General features: G+C 40.1%; 1 protein-coding gene and 2 pseudogenes across 1 annotated transcript; all 3 read left to right on the top strand.

The window, feature by feature from the left end:
• The first annotated feature begins 2878 nt into the window (after positions 1-2878).
• LOC124107790 (vomeronasal type-1 receptor 4-like) lies at positions 2879-4633 on the top strand. Its single transcript, XM_046465987.1, has 2 exons — positions 2879-3799; positions 4451-4633. The coding sequence occupies exons 1-2, from the start codon at positions 2879-2881 to the stop codon at positions 4631-4633; spliced, it is 1104 nt and encodes a 367-aa protein (XP_046321943.1).
• A 10220-nt stretch (positions 4634-14853) lies between these two features.
• LOC124107789 (vomeronasal type-1 receptor 4-like) lies at positions 14854-17672 on the top strand (annotated as a pseudogene).
• Positions 17673-24194: 6522 nt separating this feature from the next.
• Positions 24195-25145, top strand: LOC124107787 (vomeronasal type-1 receptor 4-like; annotated as a pseudogene).
• Positions 25146-25358: the final 213 nt, after the last annotated feature.

The raw sequence follows: 25358 nt of genomic DNA, 5'->3' as shown, positions 1-25358 counted from the left end.
TCATGAGATTCCTGAGCTATCGCATCCTTCCCAATCGTGGTATTTTCTAACATTTTACTTTAAATTCAGTTTGTTGTGTGCTTATATTGGAGAGTGCTTAAATAAAGACATTGAACTTTCCCCCCATCGTTATTATTCATTGAATGATTTTTTTGTCTTTATGTAACTGTTGAAATTATTTGATGTTTTTGTGCATTCTGTAACACTAATTATCACTGGATACATTAAATTCTATATTTCTTCCTTAGTTACTAGTTCGTGCACACTTCTTTAATCTTCTGTGCAAAAGTATGTTTAATTATTCTGAAAAACATTTTTGCTTTTGGATGGAAATGGTAGCATTTGCTTATATGACACACCAAAAATGACAATTTGTTGGCTGATCCTCTAATTCTGGTGATTTTATTTGTGAGATACTGTTATAAGCATCTCCCTTCTAATGTTCTAATTAGACTTTCTCCCACTGCTGGGGTAATATTCATAAAATAATTTTGCCTACAATATTTTCCTAACATCATTTCCACATAATTTTAAGTTCCAGTATACAAATGAGTACAGTTTCCTAATTTCAATTATAACACTATGATCTTCCTTTTGCTCTTACCTTATGAGAAATCCTTCTAAGATGCTTTCTAACATTCTCCTTTGTTTTTTCCAGACTGTGTTAGAAACATGAAGCATAAGTATCTGAATACTTAGAATTAGTAAAATTTTGAATTAGAAGATCTCCAAGTCCCTCATAGGTCCCAGCTCAATATTTCCTACACATTCCAAGAATACACTTTCAGTCTTAAGGAATCAAGGAAATGAAACAGCCTTTCCAAAACTCCTCAACACTTATTCTGAAGTTACTAACAAGGAACTCATAATTGCCTTATTAATTAACAAGTGAGGAGACAGTTTTTCAGCAATGTCCTGGGCTGCCCAGGCCTGCACTGTCATTGCCTCTCCAGGTGAAGTGATAATTGCAGCCCTGAGGAGAAGTGAGGTCACAGGAGCACAGACCTTTATCTCAGGGTGCAGCTGTCTCCCTCCCTCCATGCTGGCTGTCAGGACCTCACACTGAGCCCACCACCTTGCACAGAAGAAGCACAGTGAGTATTTTCTAATTTTGTCATAAAAGCTCAGTGTGTAAGAAGAGAAATTTGGGGAAGTACCCATTTCTGAGAAAGGATTTTGAGAGAAGGCGATCTAGTGTCATTGTAGACAAGGAAAGGAATAATTTTTTGTTATTTTGCATTAGCCTGAGGCCAATACATGATGGCTCCAAATAGAATGCAATAAAGTCCTCAGTGAGTGTGACTATTATTGATAATCCCAGATGTTGATAGTGAAACCTGGGTGTGGAAGTGCTGAAGCATTGTGGTAATTAAAGCACCTCTGTCCACAGACACTACATAAATCATAGAATAAATCATACATATTATTGGAGCTGTGTTTATAATGCCTTCATGCCTACAATAAAGATGAGGATTAAGGGCAGAATAACCTTATCCTGAACAGAAATCCAAACCAACATCTGTATCCAATTCATTCAGAGGAGACAGAAATTGTGAATCACTTATGGTGTGATGCTTGTAGTGAGAATTCTTCTCCTGATGAACTTGGGAACACAACACATAAGGGAAGTAACTTTATGAGTATTAAACATTGGTTGTCAGAACCAAAGGTGTCTTTTTTGTTTCCTCTGGGTTATTAACATTTTCATTTTAATTCCAATCCCATGGAATGTATTTCTTTGTGTTTCTATTCATAGAACGCCCAGAAATTCATAGTATAGAGATTCTATTTTATTATTTCTTGCAAAGTGCCTTTCAAAACCTTGCTTTTTACCAACGGTTTCATAGGTGTTGGTACACATAAGCTTTTCACCTGAGATGAATGACAACTAAATTTCTATCCTACACCATTTTATCACAAACTACAATATCATGTTTCATGGTTTAGAGACTAAGTACGATTGTTCAACTATATATACCTTCCAGTATATTTTTGCCTCTGGAATGATATTTATATTGCCAATCTAAATATTGAGTGCCTCTTGCTTTGATTGAATCCAGAGAGTTGACTGTGATTAGTGCACTACATTTTATTAGGATCTATAAAATCTCATTTCTAATTCATATTTCTCTATATACTAAGACTTTAAACCAAATGCAAAGGTCATACTAGACTAAAATCTTCCCCATATTTGTTATTCATTGAATAGTGATTTCCTGTGGTTTTTGTTGGAACATAATGCTTATTTCAATTCTGTTGTTCATTCTGTATAAGTTATTCCCACTTGGTACATTAATCTCCTTTGCAACACCATGTGCAAATTGATCTTAGTTTAACTAGATAAAATTTGTCATTTCAATCGTATTCTTCAGGAATGTCTGATGTTTGATGTACAATTTGTTACCAAGTAGTACAAAAATATTCTTTTGTTGTTGAACATGTTCCATTCATTTTCTTTCAGATTTAAACAAGAACTGAATTTTTATATGGTGTAGATGGTGATTGATGTTGTCTCTTCTTCAATATGATCAGGATATACTAGTTGATCCTGAAAAATGATTGATTTATGCATTCTGTCCACTGCTCACTTTTCATTGCTTCTCCCAGGGTATCACCATCTGAGCTTTAATGACAACTTCTCTAAGAAAATAGGGTGGGATTTTTCCCCATGAACATATGCATCTTCTTGTCTTTGCCAATCCCCATGGCTGTTGCTGTGTTTCCCAGGATGATCTCAATCTCCTAGCTCAAGAGTTCCTCCTGCCTCAGCCTCCTGAGCCACTGGTGTCTACTGGTGCACACCACAGTGTCTGGCTACAAAAATTTAAATGAGTCATTTCACTCATAGAAACCAAACTGTACTGTGATGGATGACAGAATGGCCTACAGGGACATGGCAATAGGATTGATGTTCTTATCACAAACCACAGTTGGAATTCTGGGAAATTACTTTCTTCTTTACTACTATCTAGTCCTCTCCTGCAACAAGTGCCCATTAAGGTCCAAGGATTTGATCCTCAAGCATCTGAGTATAGCCAATTCCCTTGTTATTCTCTCTAATGGAGTTCCCCAGACAATGGCAGCCTTGGGGATAAAATATTTCTTGAATGATCTTGGATGCAAACTTATTTCATGTATTCAGCGAGTAGGCAGGAGTGTTTCCATTAGCATCATCTGCCTCTTGAGTATCTTCCAAAACATCACGGTCAGCCCCAGGAACTCCTGTTGGAGGGATCTTAAAGTAATAGCCCCAAAGCACATTAGCTTCTCTGTATCCCTCTGCTGGATACTTTACATGATGGTAAATTCCATGTTTCCTCTTTATGTGCTTAGCAAATGCAGTACTGAAAACACAACAGAGAAAACAGATTATGGGTATTGTTCTATTGTGGGTCGAGACAAAATCATAGAGTCATTATATGCAGCCTTATTTGTATTTCCTGAAGTTGTCTTTTCTATGCTCATAATCTGGTCCAGTGGCTCCATGGTTCTCCTTCTGCACAGGCACAAGCAGCGTGTTTGGCACATTCACAGCATCAAAGTTTCCCCCAGGTCCTGCCCTGAGTCCAGAGCTACCCAGAGAATCCTTGTCCTGGTGGGCACCTTTGTGACTTTCCACACCCTCTCCTCCCTATTAAATGTTTATATTGCCCTTTCTTCTAATCTCAACTGGTGGTTGTGGAGGATCACCAGCATCATTTCCCTGTGTTTTCCCACTGTGAGTCCCTTTCTTCTCATGATACATGACTCCACAGTATCCAAGGACTGTTTCAACTGGATAAAGAAGAAAAATACTTTTGTCTTAAGTACATAAATTTTAAATTTTTGTGAAATGCCTAATTTTTAGTTATACATGACCCTCACAACAGAGAAACCTGAAGAGTCACTGTCTCTCTATTGTAACCCTAATGGATATTGGAGTCCTCAGCTGGCTGACTATGGGACAGCTGTCTGACTATGGGACATATGTGAGCATAATGGAGGGGATTGACCTTGTGTTCTCATCCTGATGCAACAATCCTTTGAGAGTAACCATTATTTATGATGCTGGGGCACACTAAATGAATTTATTTTCTGTCCTTCAAAGTGAGTTAAATCACAATTGTTAAACAAGGGTTGGACTGCTCCAAACTCTGCCAGACACAAATACAGAGGAAAAATGAGTGGTGGATATTGCTAAATGACAATTCTTCATGTATTTATAATGAATGTTTCATCTTATTGAAAGGTTCTGTTGTTAACTTGAAGTTTGTTGCAGCAAGAGCCTTGGGAGATTAGGATATACAGTTTACATTTCTGTAACAGAATTATTTTTTACAAATGGAAATAAAGGTAACATCCCTCTCTAGGGAAAATGGTGAGGCGTTTTTTTTTTTGTTTTTTTTTTTAGCTGTTCTGTTTCCCTACGTGCAGGGAACCTCAGGTGTGGCCAAACTCCTTTCCTGTGCAGCATCCCCCTCGGCCACTCCACACCACCCAGACTGAAGTTGGTTGGCAGAACAGTGCTCCTGCTGCCTTCTATGCCACAAGAAAGGAAGAAGTGCCTGGGGTCTTCCCTAGAGATTGCACCTCTCTACTGGCATCTATACAAGAGTTGCAGCATGATCTCACACTTTCAAACTCTGGGCAATAAAACACAACTATGATACAAAATAAGTAGAGAGATGCTTAGCTATTCCCTCCAAATCTTGTATTTGTTACTTTCTAAATCACAGTCATCTTATGTAGTTAGGCTGGGTTGTACACAGGAAGACAAAAAGATCCTTGCACAGCAGACAGTGTTCAGTAGAATGTAAGTTGTTGGTGGCAGTAGGAATATGAGACGAATCACAGCAGGAACAATGGGTGGAACATTGCCTCTTGACAAGTGGGTGATGAGAGAGTCCTAATGGGCACACATTCCTAGAGGACCTTTGGAAGTAAAACTCATTATTATACAGGATATAAATTTATTTTCCCTTGATTGCCCTGATAAATCTATTCTTATCACCCATATTATATCTTCTAAAAATGCCACAGAAGAAAGTATTTTTTGTGAATGCATCTATGAGGAATATTTGAGAGAGCTACAATTTTTTTATAATCTTAGCTTATGTAAGAGAATCTTAGCTTATGGAAAATGCTGAATTGAGCATAGAAGAGATCCAGATAAGTGAACAACTTAAGTATTAGCATAAATTCCATGGAAAATGCTAGTATTTCCAGGTTATCAGAATGATATGGTAAAAGTAAGATCTTCAAGGGGAGAAACTAGACTTAGAAAGTACTTGCAACATTTGTGGAATAAATAGATTTTTTTCTAATATATGTCTTTTGTATGCTTAGACAAAAGAGATGAAATAAAGAGTGGTCCAGAGCAGAGTAGGTAGTGGACCTGGCTGTTCACATTAAGATCTGCTGCATTGAACAATGGAGGGTCTCATGCATTACTTTTTCCTTATACAGCAGATGCAATCAAACATCTTGGATGCATTCCTAAATACATACATACTACGGAACTACATTCACTGTTTTCCTATATATGTATATATACATATGATCAAGATCAGGTTATCTTTAGGGGTAGAAAGATATTAATTAATAACAGTAACTTTCAATAAAGTAGAACAGTTACAAAACTATATTCTAATGAGAGTGGGGTGAAAGTGCTCTGCTCTCTGGGATTCTCCATTTAAACTGAAGTTGACCACTGATAACTGGCACTGTGATGGTGCACTGCATACCCAATGCTATCATCATGTAGGCAAATAGAAGCAAGGTAATTTCCCATCTAGAGCAGCTCATTAAATCCACATAAAAGAGACTGCTTTCATTTTAACTTAGCTTAGCCAATACCCATTTCCTCAGCTCCAAGGCTGACCTGAAGGCAACCTCTGTGCAGCTATAGCACAGTGAAAATCAGCACCCTAGCAGAGACTGAAGGGATCAAAATGACAATGATATGCCCTGAAAAATACACACACACACACAGAGCATTTCTACACTTTAACTGACAGCTTGTTGATACACATTTTTAATATTTTTACCTGACTTAAAACTTGATAAAAATGTGAACACTCTAACTCAAGAGCCATTTGTCAATGAACACCAGCAGTCATTTTGAACAGTGGAGAACGAGGGAGTGACAGTGTATGACTGCATGACACATGACACAAGAGGGCACATGGAAAGTGGGACCACAGGCACAAAATGGTGGTGCAGAGCCTAAAGAAGGATCCAGGAAAGAAGAAAAGGGCTTGCAGAACAGTAAGCGTAAACCCGAGTACAGGTTGTGCATGGGATAAAGCAATGCCAGGCTTAAGAGTACCAAGGGGACCATGTACAAGGAAGTTAAGGTATAAACATATTGGGTTCTAGGAGGATAAAAGTTTCAGGTGTTCCAGGAACAAAAGAGAACCTGGCAATGTAGAGTTAAAGGGCAAAGGGAAGTAAAGGTTCTGTGGAAAACATGACAAGGGCATGCTGCGAGGAGAGGATAGAGATGGAGCAGGGGGGTCTTGGACGATAATGGATCAAAGCAGACACACAGTGTAAGTGTAGGAGGTGAAGTCTGGGGAGAAGACAGACAGAGGAAAGAGATGCACAGAAAGTGTGGGGAGGAGTTAGGGAGAGCCACGGGCATGGGTGGGCTAAAAAATATGGGAGAAAAGGCTGGGACAGCATGACAGGGAATGGATCAAGAGCAGGTACCTAGTTCACTGCGGATCTGACGATGCCTGGAAGCTGACCACTGTGAGACTGAGCTGGTTGGGCAGAGAACACAGGGAAGGGTCTGAAATGTTGGTTCTGGGAGTAGATACAAGGCCAGGAGAGGGAAGACCCTTGTGGTGGCATGTGTGGGGGCAGATGAAGGTGAAGTGGGTGGTCCTTGTAATGTTCAGGGCATGGGATATTTGGGCACCCTACAGAGTGGAAGAGGTGAATGCAAGTGAGGCATGATAGATGTTTGGTGGCTCTAAAGGTCACAGGGGTGGAGAGATGAAGGATGTCACAGGGTACATTAATGGACAAAACATCACAGGCCTCCTGACTCTCTTTCTGACCCTGAGCATGGCTCTGTTGCACTGCTTCTCTTTGCACATGGCGGGGACACCTGAGAATGGCATGAGCTGTACCAACTGCACCCAGCTGAGGCCCAGATGCAGAGGAGGAGAATCATCCCATAGCAGACCATCTGCCCAGGTGCCAGGTGATAGCTTGGGCCTTTAGGATGCCCTGGGTCAAGCTTGTGGTTTAAAGCAAAAATTATTAAATACAGAACCTTTGGGATGAGAAGTTCTTGTCCCTAATTACATACGATGATCCTCTTTTCTCATGATCTTTTGCCATCTGCTTATCCCTTTGGTGATTTTTGCCAATTTTTAATCTTAGTAGTTTTTTTTCTTGATTAGTTTTGATAGATCTTATAATAAGTCTTGTATAAAAGGCTTTTATCTTATATATATTTTGCAAATATTTTCTCTCATTCTGTGGGTGGCTTGTCTTTCTCTTAAGAGTGTATTTCACATTACTCTACTGCAAATTGGTGCAACCACTCTGGAAATCAGTATGGAGATTTCTTGGGATGAAACAATCCTTTGACCCAGACAGTTATCCCACTCCTTGGGCTATACCCTAAAGACTTAAAACAGCATACTATACTAATGCAGCTACTTTAATTTTTATAGCAGTACAATTCACAGTTGCTAAACTGGAAACAACCTAGATGCCCTTCAATAGATGAATGGATAAAGAAACTGTGGTACATATGCACAAAGAAATATTACTCAGCAATAAAAGAGAATAAAATTATGGCATTTGAAGGTAAATGAAGGGCATTGAAGAGTATCATGATAAGGAAAGTAAGCCAATCCCATCAAACCAGGGTCCAAATGTTTTCTCTGATAAGTGGATGCCAATCCATGTGGGGCATGGGATAAGTGGAGGAACTTTGGATGGGGCAAAGGGGATGGGGAGAGGACAAAGAGGTAGGAAAGATAGTGTAATGAGAGAGACATCATTATCCTAGGTACACACATGATTGCATAAATGGTGTGACTCTACTTCATGCACAACCAGAGAAGTGAAATATTCTGTTCCATTTGTGTACAATGAATGGAAGAGATTTCTACTGTCATATATAACTGATTAAAACTAATAAATAAATTTCAAAATACAAAAAAAGGTATATTTCACAGATCATATTTAATTGAAACAAAGTTCAGCTGACTATTTTTCTTTTGTGAACAGTTCTTGGTTTGTATACCTGCAAAGGCATTGCCAAAATCAAAGTCACTATGTCATCTCCTAGACTTTTTATAAGGCTTTTGTTTTACATTTAATTCTATGGTGCATTTGGATTAAGTTTTTTTTTTTTGTGAATGGTGTAATTAATAATGGTCCAAGTATCCATTAGGAAGAAAATGAAATAAATTATTGTGTATTCATTCATACACTGGAATACCATTCACATATAGAAATTAGGGCTGATACATGAAGTGAACAGATAACTCAAAAACATTACACTGAATATAGAAGTTGTGACAGACCAGATAATGACCCCAAAGATGTGCACATCCCAATGCCCAGAACCTGTGAATATATTATCTATCACAAAGGGGACATTACAGGGCCTTTTGTCCCCCAAGTACCTAATTTCGACCCCATAGGCTTCCAATTCATAATTGTTCCCATGTTTTCTCCATCTGTGACCTGAATATTCTCCCATTTACCAATTTCAGATACCCCAAGGTTGCTGACACCACAAATTCCCCATCAACCCCACACACCTTCTCTTTGATTCTCAAGACCCACATCACTGAGGCCCTGAGGCCCAGAGTCCCAGGACCTTAGTAAAGGGACAGACCCTTAGGAAATGGAGACCTCTGAAAACAAAACAAGTTATGTTGAGCTGCTTCTTCACTTCAAGACAAACAGAACATTCAAGGTATGCTTACCAAAGATCAGACATTAATTAGAACATCACCACTGAGAAAGTTACAGAATGTGCCAGGAAGTTATGCATGGTTAGATGGTTAGACAAGGTACATTCTGACCCTCACATAAGATGATCACCACACGATGTGATTGTGAGGTGACTAGATCTCCACAGTGGCCTCTAAACGCTTTTCACACCAGGAAAAACCAACAATGGCTCCTCCATTTAGGGCCCCAGCACACCCTCAACAATCATCCATAGAAAGCTCACAGCTGGGCACCTCCCTCACCTTTTGAGACAAGGGCTGTCCATACTTCCAGTGCAAATTCTGTCAATGTTCTTCAGTAAATCTTTACCTGTGCCATGCTTTCTGAAGTGCCCCTCAATTCTGTAAAAGAGATGGATAACCTAGAAGACTTCCATTTAATATTCCCATCATAGTCCACATGGATGCTTCTAGTGAGGATCAGTGGTTCTCATAGACCCCTCTCAGCTCACTGGTGCCAAGGCCTTCTCAAAACCAGCAGACTCTCTAGGGCCACCTCCCTGCAAGTTTAGGTAATTCTGATAACCATCCTGTGGGCTGGGAAGGCACCATTTGGTAAAGTGATGCTTGATAAAAATGGTAGAGTTTGCTGGTTGATCCAGATAATGCTGGTCTTTTTACTTCTGAGGAACAACTCTCTGCTAGTGATAGTGTTCTGTTTAGACGTCTACCACTGCTGGGCAATACACATAAAGTCATTTTTGTAAAATAGTCTGATACTATGATTTCCAAAGTAACTTACATCCCATTATAGAAATGAAAACAATGACATCTAATTAAACTTTGACTCTATGACCTTCCTTTTACTCTCCCCTCATTAGACGTTCTTCTCAGATACTTTGAGTGATTCTATTTTTCTGTTTTGTTGTTTTTTTGTTTGTTTGTTTGTTTGCTGAACATTACAAAATGATACCACTTAGGAATGTGAAATTAAAAATGAACAAAATTTTTGTGGATATTTTTTTCTTTTTGATCTCTTAAAATAATTAAGTGATTAAGTTGCCACTAATGTGACTAGGATAGCAAGGAGGGGAGATGTAACAAAGCCATTCTAAGAAAATAATAGTGGGGAAGAGATGGTGCTTGTATACACAAAAGCAGTCTAGGGAATGCATACGTTGTTGGTAGGACATTGTATTGGTGCAGATACTATGGAGTGTTTTCTCAATATTTCTCAAAAATACTAAGAAAGGAACCACAATTTAACCCAGTTCTCTCACTCCTTGGTATATATCCAAATAATTTAAAATCAGCAGTCTACAGTGTCACACCACACAATATTTATAGCAGCTCAATTGAAAATAAATAAGACATGGAACCAATATAGGGGCCCTTCAACAGGTGAATGTTTAAAGAAAATGTGGTGTATACAAACACAGTGGTGTGTATCTCACCCGTAGAGAAGAATCACTTTAGGACATTTGCCAGTGAATGGATGAATGGATCTGGAGACTATGATTCTAAGAGAAATATGAAAATCCCCCAAACCAAGGCCAAATGTTTTCCCTGATATGTGGAGGCTAACCCACCATAAAGGTGCAGGGGAGAAGAATACAAGTTCAGTGGAGTAGACAGTGGAATGAAGGAAAGGAGGGGGTGGAACAAGAAAAGACAGTGGAATGAATCTGACATAACTTTGCTACATACATATATGAATATGGGAAATGACTTTTTTAAAAAAGTATGAGAAAATGGCAGAAAGCAGTAAAGAAAGCAAGGTTTAGGGAGAGGAAAGGGGAAGGGGAGGCACTGGGGACTGAATAGAGCAAGATATAATCCATGGTTTTATATTTATTGAAAATGGATTCTACTATAATGAATAACTAAAAAGAACCAATTTTTAAAAGTCCAAAGACTTTATAAAAATAGATAATTTCGAAATGAAACACAGGCTGCAGAGGGGTCTATGGTGGTAGTATGGGCATGCCACAAGAGGCAGTGTCTTTTCAGCAAAAGCCAGAGAGCAGCTTCTTGACAAGCACTTGAACCTCAGTCAAAGCCCACCCACACCCTGCCACCCTCATTATGAGGAAGTGGGAGAGGGGCTCATCTAGGAGTCTTTGGCATTACAACCTGTGCACCTGCAGAACCAGTGGAGCCTGCACATTTAATGTAGTCTGAACAGGGATGCGCCTGTCCCAGAGGCCTAAACTCACCTTTAGAGCTCTAAGGTGACCTATGACTGGGCTCACTGTTTACTTCTATGTTTTGGTTCCACCCTTAACACTTCTTCTGGACGTCTGACCCCAGAGAGTGAGGCTTGAATCCACAGGCAGCCTGCTCTGTTGCCCTGGTTTTGGAGGAGAGGGGTGATTAGAGATTCCTCATCCATCCCGATCCTCTGAGGAAAATAAATCCTCTTCTGCTTTCTGAAAACACCTGGAGCCAGGGACCCTAGGCAGGAAAATACAAAGATGTTGACTTTCCCACCCAGACTCATAGGGGAAGAAATACTGCAAAAAGCAGGACCCTGGGTTTCCCCCTTGAAAGGCTGAGCAAAGGACTTCAGGGCCATTCAGTGCTAGAAGAACAGGGAGAGGAGCGGCTCAGGCTCAGGAGAGGCATGAAGGAGAGTGGGGCCTCAAGGCCCAGCTCCCTGAGGGGTGGGCTTTATCCATGTCCCTCTCCTCCTGATGGCTGATCCAGCTCTCTTGTACCTCCTCCACACCATGCAAATATCATGACGAGCCCCGCTATTCCCCACCAGGCCATCACAACAGGCTGGTGGGCACAGGCCAACGGGACAGCAGCCTGCTTGCCAGGAATGCTCCTGGCCATGTAGTTCTCACAGTAGGGTGTTTATCTGTCTCGTGTCTAGTGTGGCAAACCCTCGTCTACCATGTTCTTGGAATTCTACTGTCCATTGACAATAGAAGCAGGACAGACATTCTTCCCCAAGTGGTGATTGATCACAGCCTGGAGCACAGCCCAGGGGTCCAGATCATCCTTCCCAGCGGGTAACTATGACTGGCTGAAGAGCCTCCACCCACTCCAGGAACTCCATGTATTCCATCCTCTCCTGCAGGTTTGAAAGTTGGAATTGGCCCTGCAGATTGCACAAATGTATGATGGATGTGTAGCTCCGACTGATGTCTTCTGCAGATCTGCCGTGCATGTCTGCTGCTGCTGTACATGAAACACAGGTGTTTCATGCAGTCATTGTTTGGCAACTCATCTTTGAGCATCTACAGGATCATATACAGGTTCTTTTCAGACTCCATGAACAATAGTGGACAGGGCCTTTGTACCCATCCTCCTGTGAGCTGGTTACAGCATACTCAAGTCCTCATCAGCGAAACCCAGGTCCTTTCTAGTGTTTGGGGCAGATTTCCTCTTCACAAGGCTCCAGCCCTGATGCCTCCACACAGTGCCCCTCAGTAAATTCTCCAAGTAACCCATCCTGTTGGCTACTCCCCAACTGAGTCTTCCTTCCTAGTGACAAGCTCCATCACTAAGACATGGTTGTGATGACAGCATCTGATGTCACAATCAGGATCACTGGCCCTGAATATGATCTACACTCTCCTTACCCCATCCTGCCTGGAGATGAGCCCACAGGGCCACCTGATAGGCCTGGATCCATATCCCAGGCTCTCCCACTGAGGATGGGGATAAAGAAGTATGAGCAAGAAGGCAGAATTTGTATCCTTTGGGTCAAGGAAAGCCTGGGTCAAGTCAGGAAAGCCTGGAGTCCAGTGAGACACACAAACCCTCTGTGAGTCCCATATAGATCACACGTCTCTATTGCCTTATCCTTCCATAGGAGAGCCTATCAGCTTCAATGGATCAAGCCAAAGCAATAGCTTCTGAAAAACTCAAAACTTTTGTTAATTTTTTAAAAACTTTATTTAGTTATTTATTTTTATGTGGTGCTGAGGATCTAACCCAGTGCCTCACACATGGTTGGCCAGTGCCCTACCTTGGAGCTACAACCCCAGCCCTTATTCTGAATTTACTAACAAGGAACTCATAATTGCATTACTAATTAACAAGTGTGGAGAAAGTATTTCATCCTTGTCCTGGGCTCCCCAGGCCTGCACTGTCATTGCCTCTCCAGGTGAAGTGATAATTGCAGCCCTGAGGGGAAGTGAGGTCACAGGAGCACAGACCTTTATCTCAGGGTGCAGCTGCCTCCCTCCCTCCATGCTGGCTGTCAGGACCTCACACTGAGCCCAGAACCTTGCACACAAGAAGCACAGTGAGTTTTCTATTTCGGTCTTTTGTTTTAGCAGATTCAGTAAGGAAAGAAAGTCTGCAGGTGTGCTCATGTCTGCAGAGAAATCCTGGGGTAAAAACAGAGTTGGTGGGAAGGTCGACAAGGGAGAGGAATAATTCCTTCTTTATGAGCTCAGTAGTAAAAAGAGAAGTGTCCCTGACCTGATATCAATTCTTCAGGGCTCCTAAAGTTATTTAATAAAATACACACTAAGATTATTTAAGAAAATTACCATTGATAGTGAATTGTCATTTTGAAGGGACTTAAGGACTGTAGTTAGCAACTAACATGCTCTTCACATTACTTTAAAAAACTCAGAATATATTTTAAACTGCCTTGATGGCTGTGTGTATAAGGCTTTCATGTCTATTTAAAGATAATCCTGTAAATGTAAGGATCACCTCATCCTGTGCAGAAATCAAGACCAGGGACTATTTCTGGAATAAAGTGTTCTTTCCCAACTCTACATTACAATCCACCTAGTGGACAGGAATTGTGTCTCATCCGAATCCCTGTGCTGAGATGGCTCTAGCGTGACTTCTCTCCCTGCTGAACATATAAAAGAAGGTAACATTATAACAATGACAACCGGACACTGGTCAGCAGTACCAAGTATATCTGGTAACTTCTCTGGTTTAATAATATTCCAATACTAATTACAAACTCAGGAAATTTTTCTTTTTATTTCAGTCCATTCCATGCAGCAGATTTCACATCCTCCATCTTCTACTGTCATATCCTGTGTATTGAAATGTCCTCCACAAATCATCTTTCACCACTATCAGTTTCACTGATGTATCTATCAGTGCACAGAATATTTCAGCTGAAATCACTGAGGGCTTCAGTTTTATCCTAAACTACTTTGTCAGATATTAATGACTCATGTGCCATTGTTTAAGAGCAAAGTATAATTGTTGAATAATTCACTTATAGATTTCACTATTCTTTTATTCCTGGAATGATAATGTGAACAACAGAAAGTCTGGTGGTCCATTTTCAGAATGCAGTGTTAAGCTTTAAAAGTATAGTGACTTGGGTTGTGAGAAAGGAGCCTGGCAGGAAAGCAGAGTGAAAAGTCACAACCAGAAAACACAGGAGTTAAAACTCCATGTAAAAATTGATATTTGTCTGTTTATTGTGCATTTTGTTTTTTAATACTACAGAAATGTTTTTGGTATTCTAAAAATGCCATTGCTTCTCTTTAAAATTTGGGTCAGAAATCCACTAAGATCTGATTTGTTGTATGGTATGGATGGTGATTGAAATTCCTTTTCCTATGTGATCAGTGTATATCAGTTAATTCTGAAACATTAAATGCTAAATTATTTCTATGCATTTGCTCTCACTTTTCATTGCTCCTCCCAACATGGCATAATGTGATCATCTAGGCTCGTTTTCCTACAAAGCATATTTCTCCCCATCAATATGTGCATCTTGAGGTCTTTACAATGCCACAGGTGCATGCAATGAAAGTTACTGTTGGTGTCAAAAATTACTTTAAGATGAGGAGCTCACTATGTTGCTCAGACTGGATTCCAGGTTCCAGTGAATCTCCTGCCTCAGCCCCACAGGTAACAAGTGGATATAGATTCTCACCACTGTGCTTGGATACAGCTATTGTTAATGAGTAATTTTGCTCATATGTGGAACTGTTGCTATCATTCAAAGGAAAATATGATGAATGAAAGAATAGACTCCAGAGATATGGTTATGGGACTGATGTTCTTATCACAGATTGCAGTAGGAATCCTGGGAAATTTCTCTCTGCTTTATTATCATTTAATTCTTTTCTGCAATGAGTACAAACTGAGGTCCAGAGATTTGATTCTCAGGCACCTGATCATAGCCAACTCCTTGGTGCTTCTCAGTAGAGGAATTCCCCAGACAATGACAGCCTTTGGGTTGAAATATTTCCTCAGTGATTTTGGATGAAAACTAATTTTGTATATATATATCGAGTGGGCAGAAGTATGTCCATTTTCATCACCTGCCTATTGAGCGTCTTCCAGAGCATCACCATCAGCCCCATGAACTCCTGTTGGAAGGATCTCAACGGAAGAGCTTCTCCATTTCCCTCTGCTGGGTTCTGTACATGGTGGTGAATTCCATTTTTCCTCTCTATATACTTAGCAAATGGAACAGTATAAACACGACGGACAAGAGAGATTATGGTTACTTCTCTTACACAGGTCGTGACAGAATCACAGATTTATTATATGCAGCCTTATTTGTATTTCCTGAAATTGTCTTTTCTGTGCTCATGATCTGGTCCAGTGGCTCCATGGTTCTCCTTCTGTACAGGCACAAGCAGAGGGTTCAGCATATCCACAGCATCAAAGTTCCCCCCAGATCCTGCCCTGAGTCCAGAGCCACCCAGAGAATCCTTGTCCTGGTGGGCACCTTTGTGACTTTCCACACCCTCTCCTCCCTATTACATTTATACATTGCTATTTTTTCCAACCTCATTTGGTGGGTGGTGGACACCAGTGACCTGATTTCACTGTGTTTTCCCACTGTCAGCCCCTTTCTGCTCATGAGCCATAAATCCACTGTATCCAAACTATCCAGGCTCTGCTTTGTCTGCATAAAAAAATTTAAAAATCTATGTTTGTGCTGTGGAAAACACCTACAATCACAACAAATTGGGAGACCAAGAGAGGAGGATCACAAGTGGAAGGAGCCTCAACAATGTAGATGCTGCCTCAAAAATAAGAAATTAAAAAGGCTGCAGATGACGATCAGGGACAAGGCTGGGCTCAATCACCAGTTTCAAAACATAATTTTAAGTATTGTAACTACATAATTGTATCATTACTACATAAGTTACCTATTTTTTCACAAATGTTTAAGTGTTTCATTTTTCTTCACACTCAAAACATCAATAGAGAAATGGATGGAAGAGTCATTGTCTTTCTATTGCAAACCGTAAAGAGCACTGGGGTCCTTAGCTGGCTGACTGTGATACCCACATGGTCGTGGTGGAAGGAAACAGAGCTAGTGGTCCTCACCCTATGCACAGCATGCTGCAGTCAGCCATCCTAGTTCCTGTCGCTGGAGGCACATGGAATGAATTAGTTCCCAGGCTTCCAGGTCAGTTGAATTACAACTTTTGACCAAGTGCTGCACTCCTGGAAAGATTGCCTGAAACAAATGCAATGTAGAAATGAGCGGTGGATTTTTTGGAAAATAATTCTCCTTAGCATTTCAGTAAGTTTATAATTACCAGAAAAGTTTTGTTCCAGAATGTTATTTGTTAGATAGTTTTGAAGAGACCTTGGGAGGACAGATTTAGCATCAATTGCCAGAATTAAGGAGAGAATTGTTTTTCTGCACAGTTTCTTCAAGGAACAAGGTAGGTTTGTCAGCAGTTCTCCTTAAAAGGTTTGTTTTCCTGTGTGTGGGTATCCTCAGTTGTGATGCAAACTCCTTTCCTGTGCAATTTCCACCTGGGCCACTCCATGTCACCCAGATTGCAGTTTGCAGGATTAAGAGAAGCTGGTGGGAACACAGTGCTCCTGCTGCCTGCTGTGCCACAAGGAAGGAAGGACCTGGTTTCTCATCTAGGAGTTGCACCTGTTCTGCTGGGAGCTCTACAACTGTAGCAGTGTAATCTCATACATTGACATGTTGTTAAAATATCCACAGATGCGTTTCAGTGCACATAGATAAATGGTCACATCCTCACCTACACTCTTTTTTTCCCCACTGTACTGGGGTTGAACAGGGAGTCATTTAACCACTGAGCCACATGCCTAGTGCTTGTTTATATTTTTATTTATTTATTTGTTTTTTTGAGACATGGTCTCACTCAGTTGTATAAAGCCCTTCTAAGTTTCTTAGGCTGGCCTAGAATTTGTGATTCTCCTGCCTCAGCTTCCCAACCACTGGGATTAGAGGTATGTCCCACCACTCCCAGCCTCACCTACAATCTTAAAAAGTAGCACTTACCACTCTCTAAGTCAGAATACATTTACATATTGAGGCTAGGTTGTATTCTTAGGAGAACCCATTAATCTATAAACAGTGAAGTTGCTGGTTCAGGCAGGGACATGGGAAATATCAGAGCAGGACACACAGGTGGGGAACTGGGCTCAGAGTAAAACTGTTTGGATGAGAGTTCAGTGGGGACCATTTACTGTCATCTCTGGGTAAACTGCCACATTCTCCCAGGGCCAAATATTCCTGAGGACCAGTATGAGGACCAGGCTGCCCACTCAGCACAGGTCATGCCGTGGCAGTGATTAAAGATGAGCTGCACAGTGGACACCACCTTTCCTGGGTGACCTTCAGGCTGTCCCTAGAGAGCAGAACCACTGGTGTGAACTTGCTGTCCACCTGTCCTGTCATCTAAGTTAGGGTCGCTGGTGGACAGTGGCCACTGCAGTGCTACACAGGTGCACTGCAGCTGGGAGCAGACATCGTCCTGGACAGCCATCACCTCTGTGACCAAAGTTCTGCAGGATTCTGGCCTGGGGGCCCTGGAGCACATTTAGGGGTGTGGGGCTGTGGTTACTTTCTGGGTGGGGCCACAGAGGGAGAAGGTACCAGTTCTATGAGGAAAGTACCCATTTATAGCAGTTTGTGAGCATTGTTACCACAAATACAGGTAGGGTGCTGTCCAGTTCTCTTATTCATCTATTCCAGTGATAATGAGGTTTCTCGCCTTTACTTTGTTAGGGTTCTGAATGATACTGCCTATCAAATAGTGAATGCACCTTGCGTTTCCAAGGTAATAGCTCCTTGGTTTTGATGGATCATTTATCTTTACATTAATATTTCAGTTTTTAAAAGCAAGCTGTATTTATGAATGTTCAAGCATTTAGTACAGAATTCTAATACATCCCTGCTCCCAGTACAGTCTCCATAACTGTAACATCTGGAATCTGTGTGATCCGTGTGACAGCATCAAACTGGATGTAGATCATTCTTAGCCAAAGTCCACTGTTTACTTTGGAGTTCACTCTTTGTTGTACCTGCATATGTAACAGGAAAAATGCATAGTGTAAGCACCCATTTTGCTGTATTCTACTGTAGTGATCGCACCCTAATGATCCCCTGTTCTTTACCTATACATTCCTTCCTTTATCTCATGATTTTGGAAGATCACAATATGGCACCAACAGTAGCTCAGTTCCTGTGAGTCTCCTGGGCTATGTCACAATATGCTGGATGATATTAGGGGAAGAATGTGTGTGAGAGGAAGGGGTGACATGGTGAGGTGTATTCTAAATGTCTATTAGGCCCATTGGGTTTATCGTACAATTTACGTTGTTAATATCTTTGTTGATTTTATCTTTGGATGACCTATCTATTGGTGATAAAGGTGTGTTAACATCACTAGGTAATATTTTATTGCAGTCTATCTGGAATTTAAAATCAAGAATTATGTACATCAGACACTAGTATGGCAATATGTAAATCAATGGATGTGTAACTGATGTGATTCTGCAATCTGTATATGGGGTAAAAATGGGAGTTCATAACCCACTTGAATCAAAGTGTGAAATATGATATATCAAGAACTATGTAATGTTTTGAACAACCAACAATAAAAATTTAAAAACAGAATTATGTCTTTTAATATGTCCAGACATTTGGGGCCGGTATATTTACTACTGTTATTTCTTCTGGTTTAATTGTTCCTTTACCAGAATGTACTGTCCTTCTGTGGTTAATTTTTGCTTGAAATCTCCTTTGGTTTCATCTGAGAATAGCTAGCTCTTCCTGATTGTTTTCAGATTCCATTTGTGTGATATGTAAATGTCCTTTTACACATTTCAGCCTGTGGGCATCTTTGCTATGTGATCAGTCTCTTGCAAACAGCATCCAGTTGGACCTTGTCTTTTGATTTATTCTGCTAATCTATGTCTTTTAATTGGGTAGTAGAGGCCATTTATATGCAGAGATAGTGTGAATATAAGTTTGCGCTTTCCTGACATTTTTGTTTATTTGCTATATTTTATTTGGTTTTGATTTTCATTTAGTTGTTTACTCTTATAGTGGGCCTCACCACTTGAGACCTATTTTGTTTATTCTAGAATTACTCTGTATGTAGCATATCTTTGAATATTCTTCATAGTTCTTGCTTTGTGGTCATGACATCTTTTATTTTAGCTTCATCATGCAATGTTTTAATTTCCCCACTCATTTTGAAACACATTTTTTTTGGATATAGCAATTTAGCTGGAAATTCCTTTTTGAGCTTGGCATATGTCATTCTAGTCTTTCCTTGATATTGGTGTCTGAATTGAGAAGTCAAAGGTGAATCTTATTGATTTGCCACTAAATGTGACCTGATGTGGTTTTTCTTGCAGATTTTAATATTGTGTCTTAATTTTCAGTGTAGATTATGATGTGTCTTGCAGTGTCTCTTTTGGCATTGTGTATTTGTGGTCATTTATGATTTCCTGTATGTTGATTCCTATCTAATTTCTTTTGAGAACTGTTTTATGTCTCTATGTCATTGTGTGAAGATTGTTGTTGATATTTTGGTGGGTATACATTAAGTTTTTAAAATAGTTTTTATTTTATGTTCAGTTCTATTCCTATCCAAATCATGGGTGGTCTTTCCATCTTCTACATTCTACTTCAATATTTTTTCTTCATTGTTTCTAGTTTTAATTTTAGAGGTCCTACACATCCTGGATTAGATTTATCCATAGGTATTCTAATTTTTATTTTATTGTGAATGGATTCACTTTCCTAATTTCATTTTCAGTAGATTCATTGTTTTTTAATCTTTTATTGATTTTACTTGTTTTAAATAAACGACAGCAGTGGAATGCATTACAATTCTTATTACACATATAGAGCACAATTTTTCATATCTCTGTATATAAAGTATGTTCACGCCAATTCATGCTTTTATACATGTACTTTGTTTTTCTGTTTTTTGCATTACAATTCTTAATACACATATATTCCACATTTTTTATATCTGTTTGTATATAAAGTATATTGTCACCTAATTGATGTCTTCATACATGTTCTTTGTATAATGATGTCCATCACATTCCACCATCCTTGCTATTCCCCTGCTCCTGCCTTTCCCTCCCACTCCTCTTCCTTATCTAGAATTCATCTAATCCTCTCATGCTCTCCCTCCCTACCCCACTATGAGTCAGTCTCTTTATATCAAAGAAAACCTTCAGCATTTTTTTTTGTGATTGGCTAACTTCACTTAGTAATATCTTCTACAATTGAATCCATTTACCTGCAAATGCCATGATTTGATTCCTTTAATGCTGAATAAAATTCCATTTTTTAAAATTCATTCATTCACTGAAGAACATTTAGGTTGGCTCCACAGTTTAGCTACTGTGAATTGTGCTGCTATACACATTGATGTGGCTGTGTCCCTGTAGTGTGCTGTTTTTAGGTGCTGTGGGGATAGTCCAAGGAGAGGAATAGCTGGGTAAAATGCTGGTTCCATTCCCATATTTCCAAGGAATCTCCTATTGCTTTCCATATTGGCTGCACCTATTTGCGGTCCCACCAGCAATGTATGAGTGTACCTTTTTTTGCCACATACTCATCAACACTTATTGTTGTTTGTCTTCATAATAGCTGCCTGGACTGAGATGAAGTCTTAGAGTAGTTTTGATTTGCATTTCTCAGATTGCCAGAGATGATGAGCATTTTTCCATATATTTGTTGATGGATTGTATATCATCTGCTGAGAAGAGGTCTGTTCTGTTCAGGTCCTTGGCCCACTTGTTGATTGGGTTATTTGGTTTTTTGGTGCTTAGCTTTTTGAGTTCTTTCTATACCCTATAGATTAGTGCTCTATCTGTTGTGTAAGGGGTAAAGATTTGTTCCTAGGATACAGGCTCTCTGTTCACCTCACAGATTGTTTCTTTTGTTGAGGAGAAACTTTTTAGTTTGATTCCATCCCATTTATTGATTCTTGGTTTTAATTGTTGTGCTATAGAAGTCTTATTAAGGAAGCTGGGGCCTAATTTCCCATGATGAAGATTAGGGCCTACTTTATCTTCTATTAAAACAGAGTCTCTGGTTTAATTCCTAGGTGCTTGATCCATTTTGCGTTAAGTTTTGTGCATGAGATAGGGGTTTAATTTCATTTTAATGCATATGGATTCCCAGTTTTCCCAGCACCATTTGTTGAAGATGCTATCATTTCTCCAGTGCATGTTCTTGGCAACTTTGTCTAATATAAGATAATTGTAATTTTGTGGGTTAGTCTCTGTGTCCTCTATTCTGTACCTTTAGTCTATCAGTTTGTTTCAGTGCCAATACCATGTTACTTTTGTTACTATTGCTCTGTAGTATAGTTTAAAGTCTGGCATAGCAATACCATCTGCTTCACTCTTCCTGCTAAGGATTGCTTTACCTATTCTGGGTCTCTTATTTTTCCAGATGAAATTCATAATTGTTTTTTCTATTTGTATGAGGAATGCCATTGGGATTTTGGTCAGAAATGCATTAAATCTGTACAGTGCTTTTGGTAGTATGGTCATTTTGATAATATTAATTCTGTCTATGCAAAAGCAAGGTGGATCTTTCATCTTCTATGGTCTTCTTTGATTTTTCTCTTTATTATTCTGTAGTTTTCATTGTATAGATCTTTCACCTTTTTCTTTACATTGATTCCCAAGTATGTTATACATTTCTGGGAAATTTCTCTGTACTTTATTATAATTTAGTGCTTTCCTGCAGTGGGTACACATTAAGGTCCACAGATTTGATTCTTGGGCAACTTATGGTAGCCAACTCTTTGGTAATTCTTGCTAGAGGAATTCCCCACACATTGATATGCATGAAGATCTTATCCATTATTTTTCACGAAGCCTTGAAGGGGCCAGTGCTGCCTGGAGACATCCAAATATGAGCTGCTTAACCACAACTGCATTGCTCTATGTTATAGCAGCAGTTGACATAAATGGTAGAGCTCTAGAAGACATCAGCTGATCATAAACAGCAGGTAGCAGAGCAGATGTGAGATATCCATCAAATGTGTGTAATCCATAGGGTCAATGCCAAGTTTCAAACCTGCAGGAGAGAACAGAATACTTGGAGTTCCTGGAGTGGGTGGAATCCCTGCAGCCAGCCACAGAGACCTGCTGGGCAGGATGATCTGGAACTCTGGGCTGCATACCAGGATTTGAATTATCAGCCCATATCTCAGGAGCTGGCCACCACCCTACAGCACACATCTTGGTCAGAGAGGCCTCTGCACTGATGTCACCAGCCTGGCAGAGAGGAAGAGCCTGGTGAGTGATTCAAGGTGAGTCTGAGAGCAGCATCTATGAGATGAGAAGAGACCATCAAGAGTCTGGGTAAGTGATCACAGCTGAAAAGGGGACACTGCAGAAGCCAGAGCCATGCAAGTATTAAAACGGTTGATGAAGAATGGCTCTAGGTGGCAAAGATAAATGGGTCCTAGCCTAAATGCCAAACCATCAGGAATCCTAATTTAAGTATATGTGATTCTTACTGACAGAGATTGCTGTGGTTTCGTGAAAATGAAAATTAAATGTGTTTTTCAAGGTGTACAAGGAGGTTTTTTTAAAGTCACCCAATGGCTCATTTTACCTTACTGAAAGTCTACACTAAATCTTCATGATTTCTAGGTCCAGACTCATAGTATCTCCCTGCTTGTTGTGTGGAGTAGGAGGAACTGACAGGAATCTCCTTAGTCCTGTGCAGGGAGAGAGCTGATGGTGACTGCTCAGGCAGCACATTTTCTCACTCTCAGCATGGTGCAGACAAGGGGGATAGTAATTATACCAATCTTGAAAGCATCACAATTCAAGGTTAATGGGGCCATTTATCTATACTGTGGAAAGGAACGTGTATGGAAAAGTGGACAAGGTTATTACAGAATTCTATTACCACCTGTAAGAGCTTTATATTTTTTTATGTCAGATATCTGCTGATTATAGTGAATGCCCCATGTGGCATAGGAATCTGATTGTGGAGCAGGGTGTGAATGTGCAGGGGACATAGGAAAGCTCTTCTCCATCTATTCAGTAACATGTGAACCTAAATTTTTTTTTACCCAATATATTTTGTTAAATATATTCATTCAAATCAATGCAGAAATTCTAGTATTTTGACTTTTAAATGACCACATATACCAATTTTCATGAATCGCTCCTATTGTAATATCATTTACTAATCTTACCTCTTTGAAATATTTTTTAGATATTAAGTAACTCACATTTGTGTCTTCTAAAGAAGTGAATGTTTTGTTCCTACACTAAGCTCTTTAATCATGCATTACTTCTTGATATTCCAAGAAACAGTACATGGCCTTGGAATGTTCCAAAATTTCTGTGACAGTGGCCATTTAGTTGTGTTCCTAACATACAACCGTAGGAGTCATGGGCAGCTGTCCTGATGTGCAGCCAGTCCTGCCTCCTGCAGGTAGCTCACCGTGTGACAGGTGCCTGTAGGGCTAGATTTCCCTCAGTGCATCTGCAGTTATTAAAATATCAAAATGTTCCTTCAGAATTGACCTTGTACATAGAATAACTATTTACATCTAAATCAAAACATTTTATAATGAAAAGTTAAAAAGTACCATTGGTTTTGAAGACAATAGGAATATAGACAAATGAAAGTAAATATGAGCTGGATTGATAGAAGAACCTACTCACGACCTTTAGGGAAGCTTGCTTTTTATGCTATGCTCTTAATTAAAGCTAAGCCAGGTTCAAGACCCCTCTGTGCACCTGATCAGAGTATGAATCTGGACAGAGACATAACATGTGTGTGCAGAAGTTCTCCTGATCATCTCAGCCCCTGTGTTGTATCATGAAGATTCAGGGATCACCATGTTCTGCCTTCACAACAGGGATTTATACACACTTCCTACCTTAAGTAGTCATGAATCTCATTAAAAACTGCTAGTGAAAATAAAATCTTAAGTAAGTTTTCACAGTGGTAACTCTGGAGTGTGGGCAATACTGGGTTTTGGTTGACAGGACACGTGCAGCCCAGGCCTCCTGTTTCCCTCCAGGACCCTCTGGCTGGGACAGCAGGGAACTGGCAGGATGGCAGCCAGTGATGTGGCTGTAGGTATCATCTTCTTGTCACAGACTGTGGTTGGAGCTCTGGGCAATTCTTGTGTTCTCCTCCATTACCTGGTCCATCACCTCATTAGGTTCAAGGTAAGACACACAGACTTGATTCTTCAGCACTTGATTGCGGCCAACTCGTTAGCTCTCCTCTGTAGAGGGCTAACAAGTTGTCCACAATCAGACAGTGGCAGCATTTGGAGTGAAAGATTTCCTCAGTGATGTTGGATGCAAGCTGCTTTTCTATCTTCACAGGGTGGGCAGGGGTGTGTCCATTGGCAGCACCTGCCTCCTGAGTGTCTTCCAGGCCATGAAGATTAGTCCTGAGAATTCCAGCTGTACAGAGCTTAAAGTGAAAGCTCCCAAATACATTGGTTTCTCCATGTACCTGAGCTGGATTCTGTACCTGCTTGAAAATCTTATAATTATTTCACATATGACTGGAAAAAGGAGCAACAATAATATCACAAGCATCAAAAATTATGGATACTGTTCTGCTGTTCATCCTGAGAAATCCTCACAATCACTGCATGCAGCATTGCTAACATTCCCTGATGTCCTGTGTGTGGGGCTCATGCTCTGGGCCAGCAGCTCCATGGTGCTCATCCTGCACAGGCAGAAGCAGAGAATGCAGCACATTCAAAAGACCAGCTCCCCAGGTCCTCCCCTGAGTCTAGAGCCACCAAAAACATCCTCCTCCTGGTGAGCACCCTTGCATCTTTTTACACACTTTCCTGCATCTTCCAAATTTGTATGATTGTTATTTATAATCCCCACTGGCTGCTGGTAAAGATGGCTGCAATAGTTGCTGGCAGTTTCCCAGCTGTCAGCCCCTTTCTGCTCATGAGCAGGAACTCCAGTGCATCCAGGCTCAGTCTGTCTGGAATAAGGAATAGGAAAATCCCTGATGTCAGGAGGAACATCTAAATTGTAGGCTTTGCACAATTCTTACATATTTTTTCATTTGTACTCCCAAATTAAAAGAATAGTGATACAGTCATATATCTAAGAATGACAATCAACACACATGTGCTTTTTTATTACAGTGTGTGCATGTGTGTGTGTATGTGTACCTGAGTATGTGCACATGTATACCACTTAGATTTGCTTTATTATCCACCCAATAATATTTTTGGAAAA

Source organism: Marmota monax, unplaced genomic scaffold, assembly GCF_021218885.2.
Source record: "Marmota monax isolate L192 unplaced genomic scaffold, Marmota_monax_Labrador192_F-V1.1 WCK01_AAM20220418_F8-fsc00160, whole genome shotgun sequence".
Lineage (NCBI taxonomy): Eukaryota > Metazoa > Chordata > Mammalia > Rodentia > Sciuridae > Marmota > Marmota monax.
Note: the sequence above shows the minus strand (reverse complement) of the source record. Positions and strands in the feature narration are given on the sequence as shown.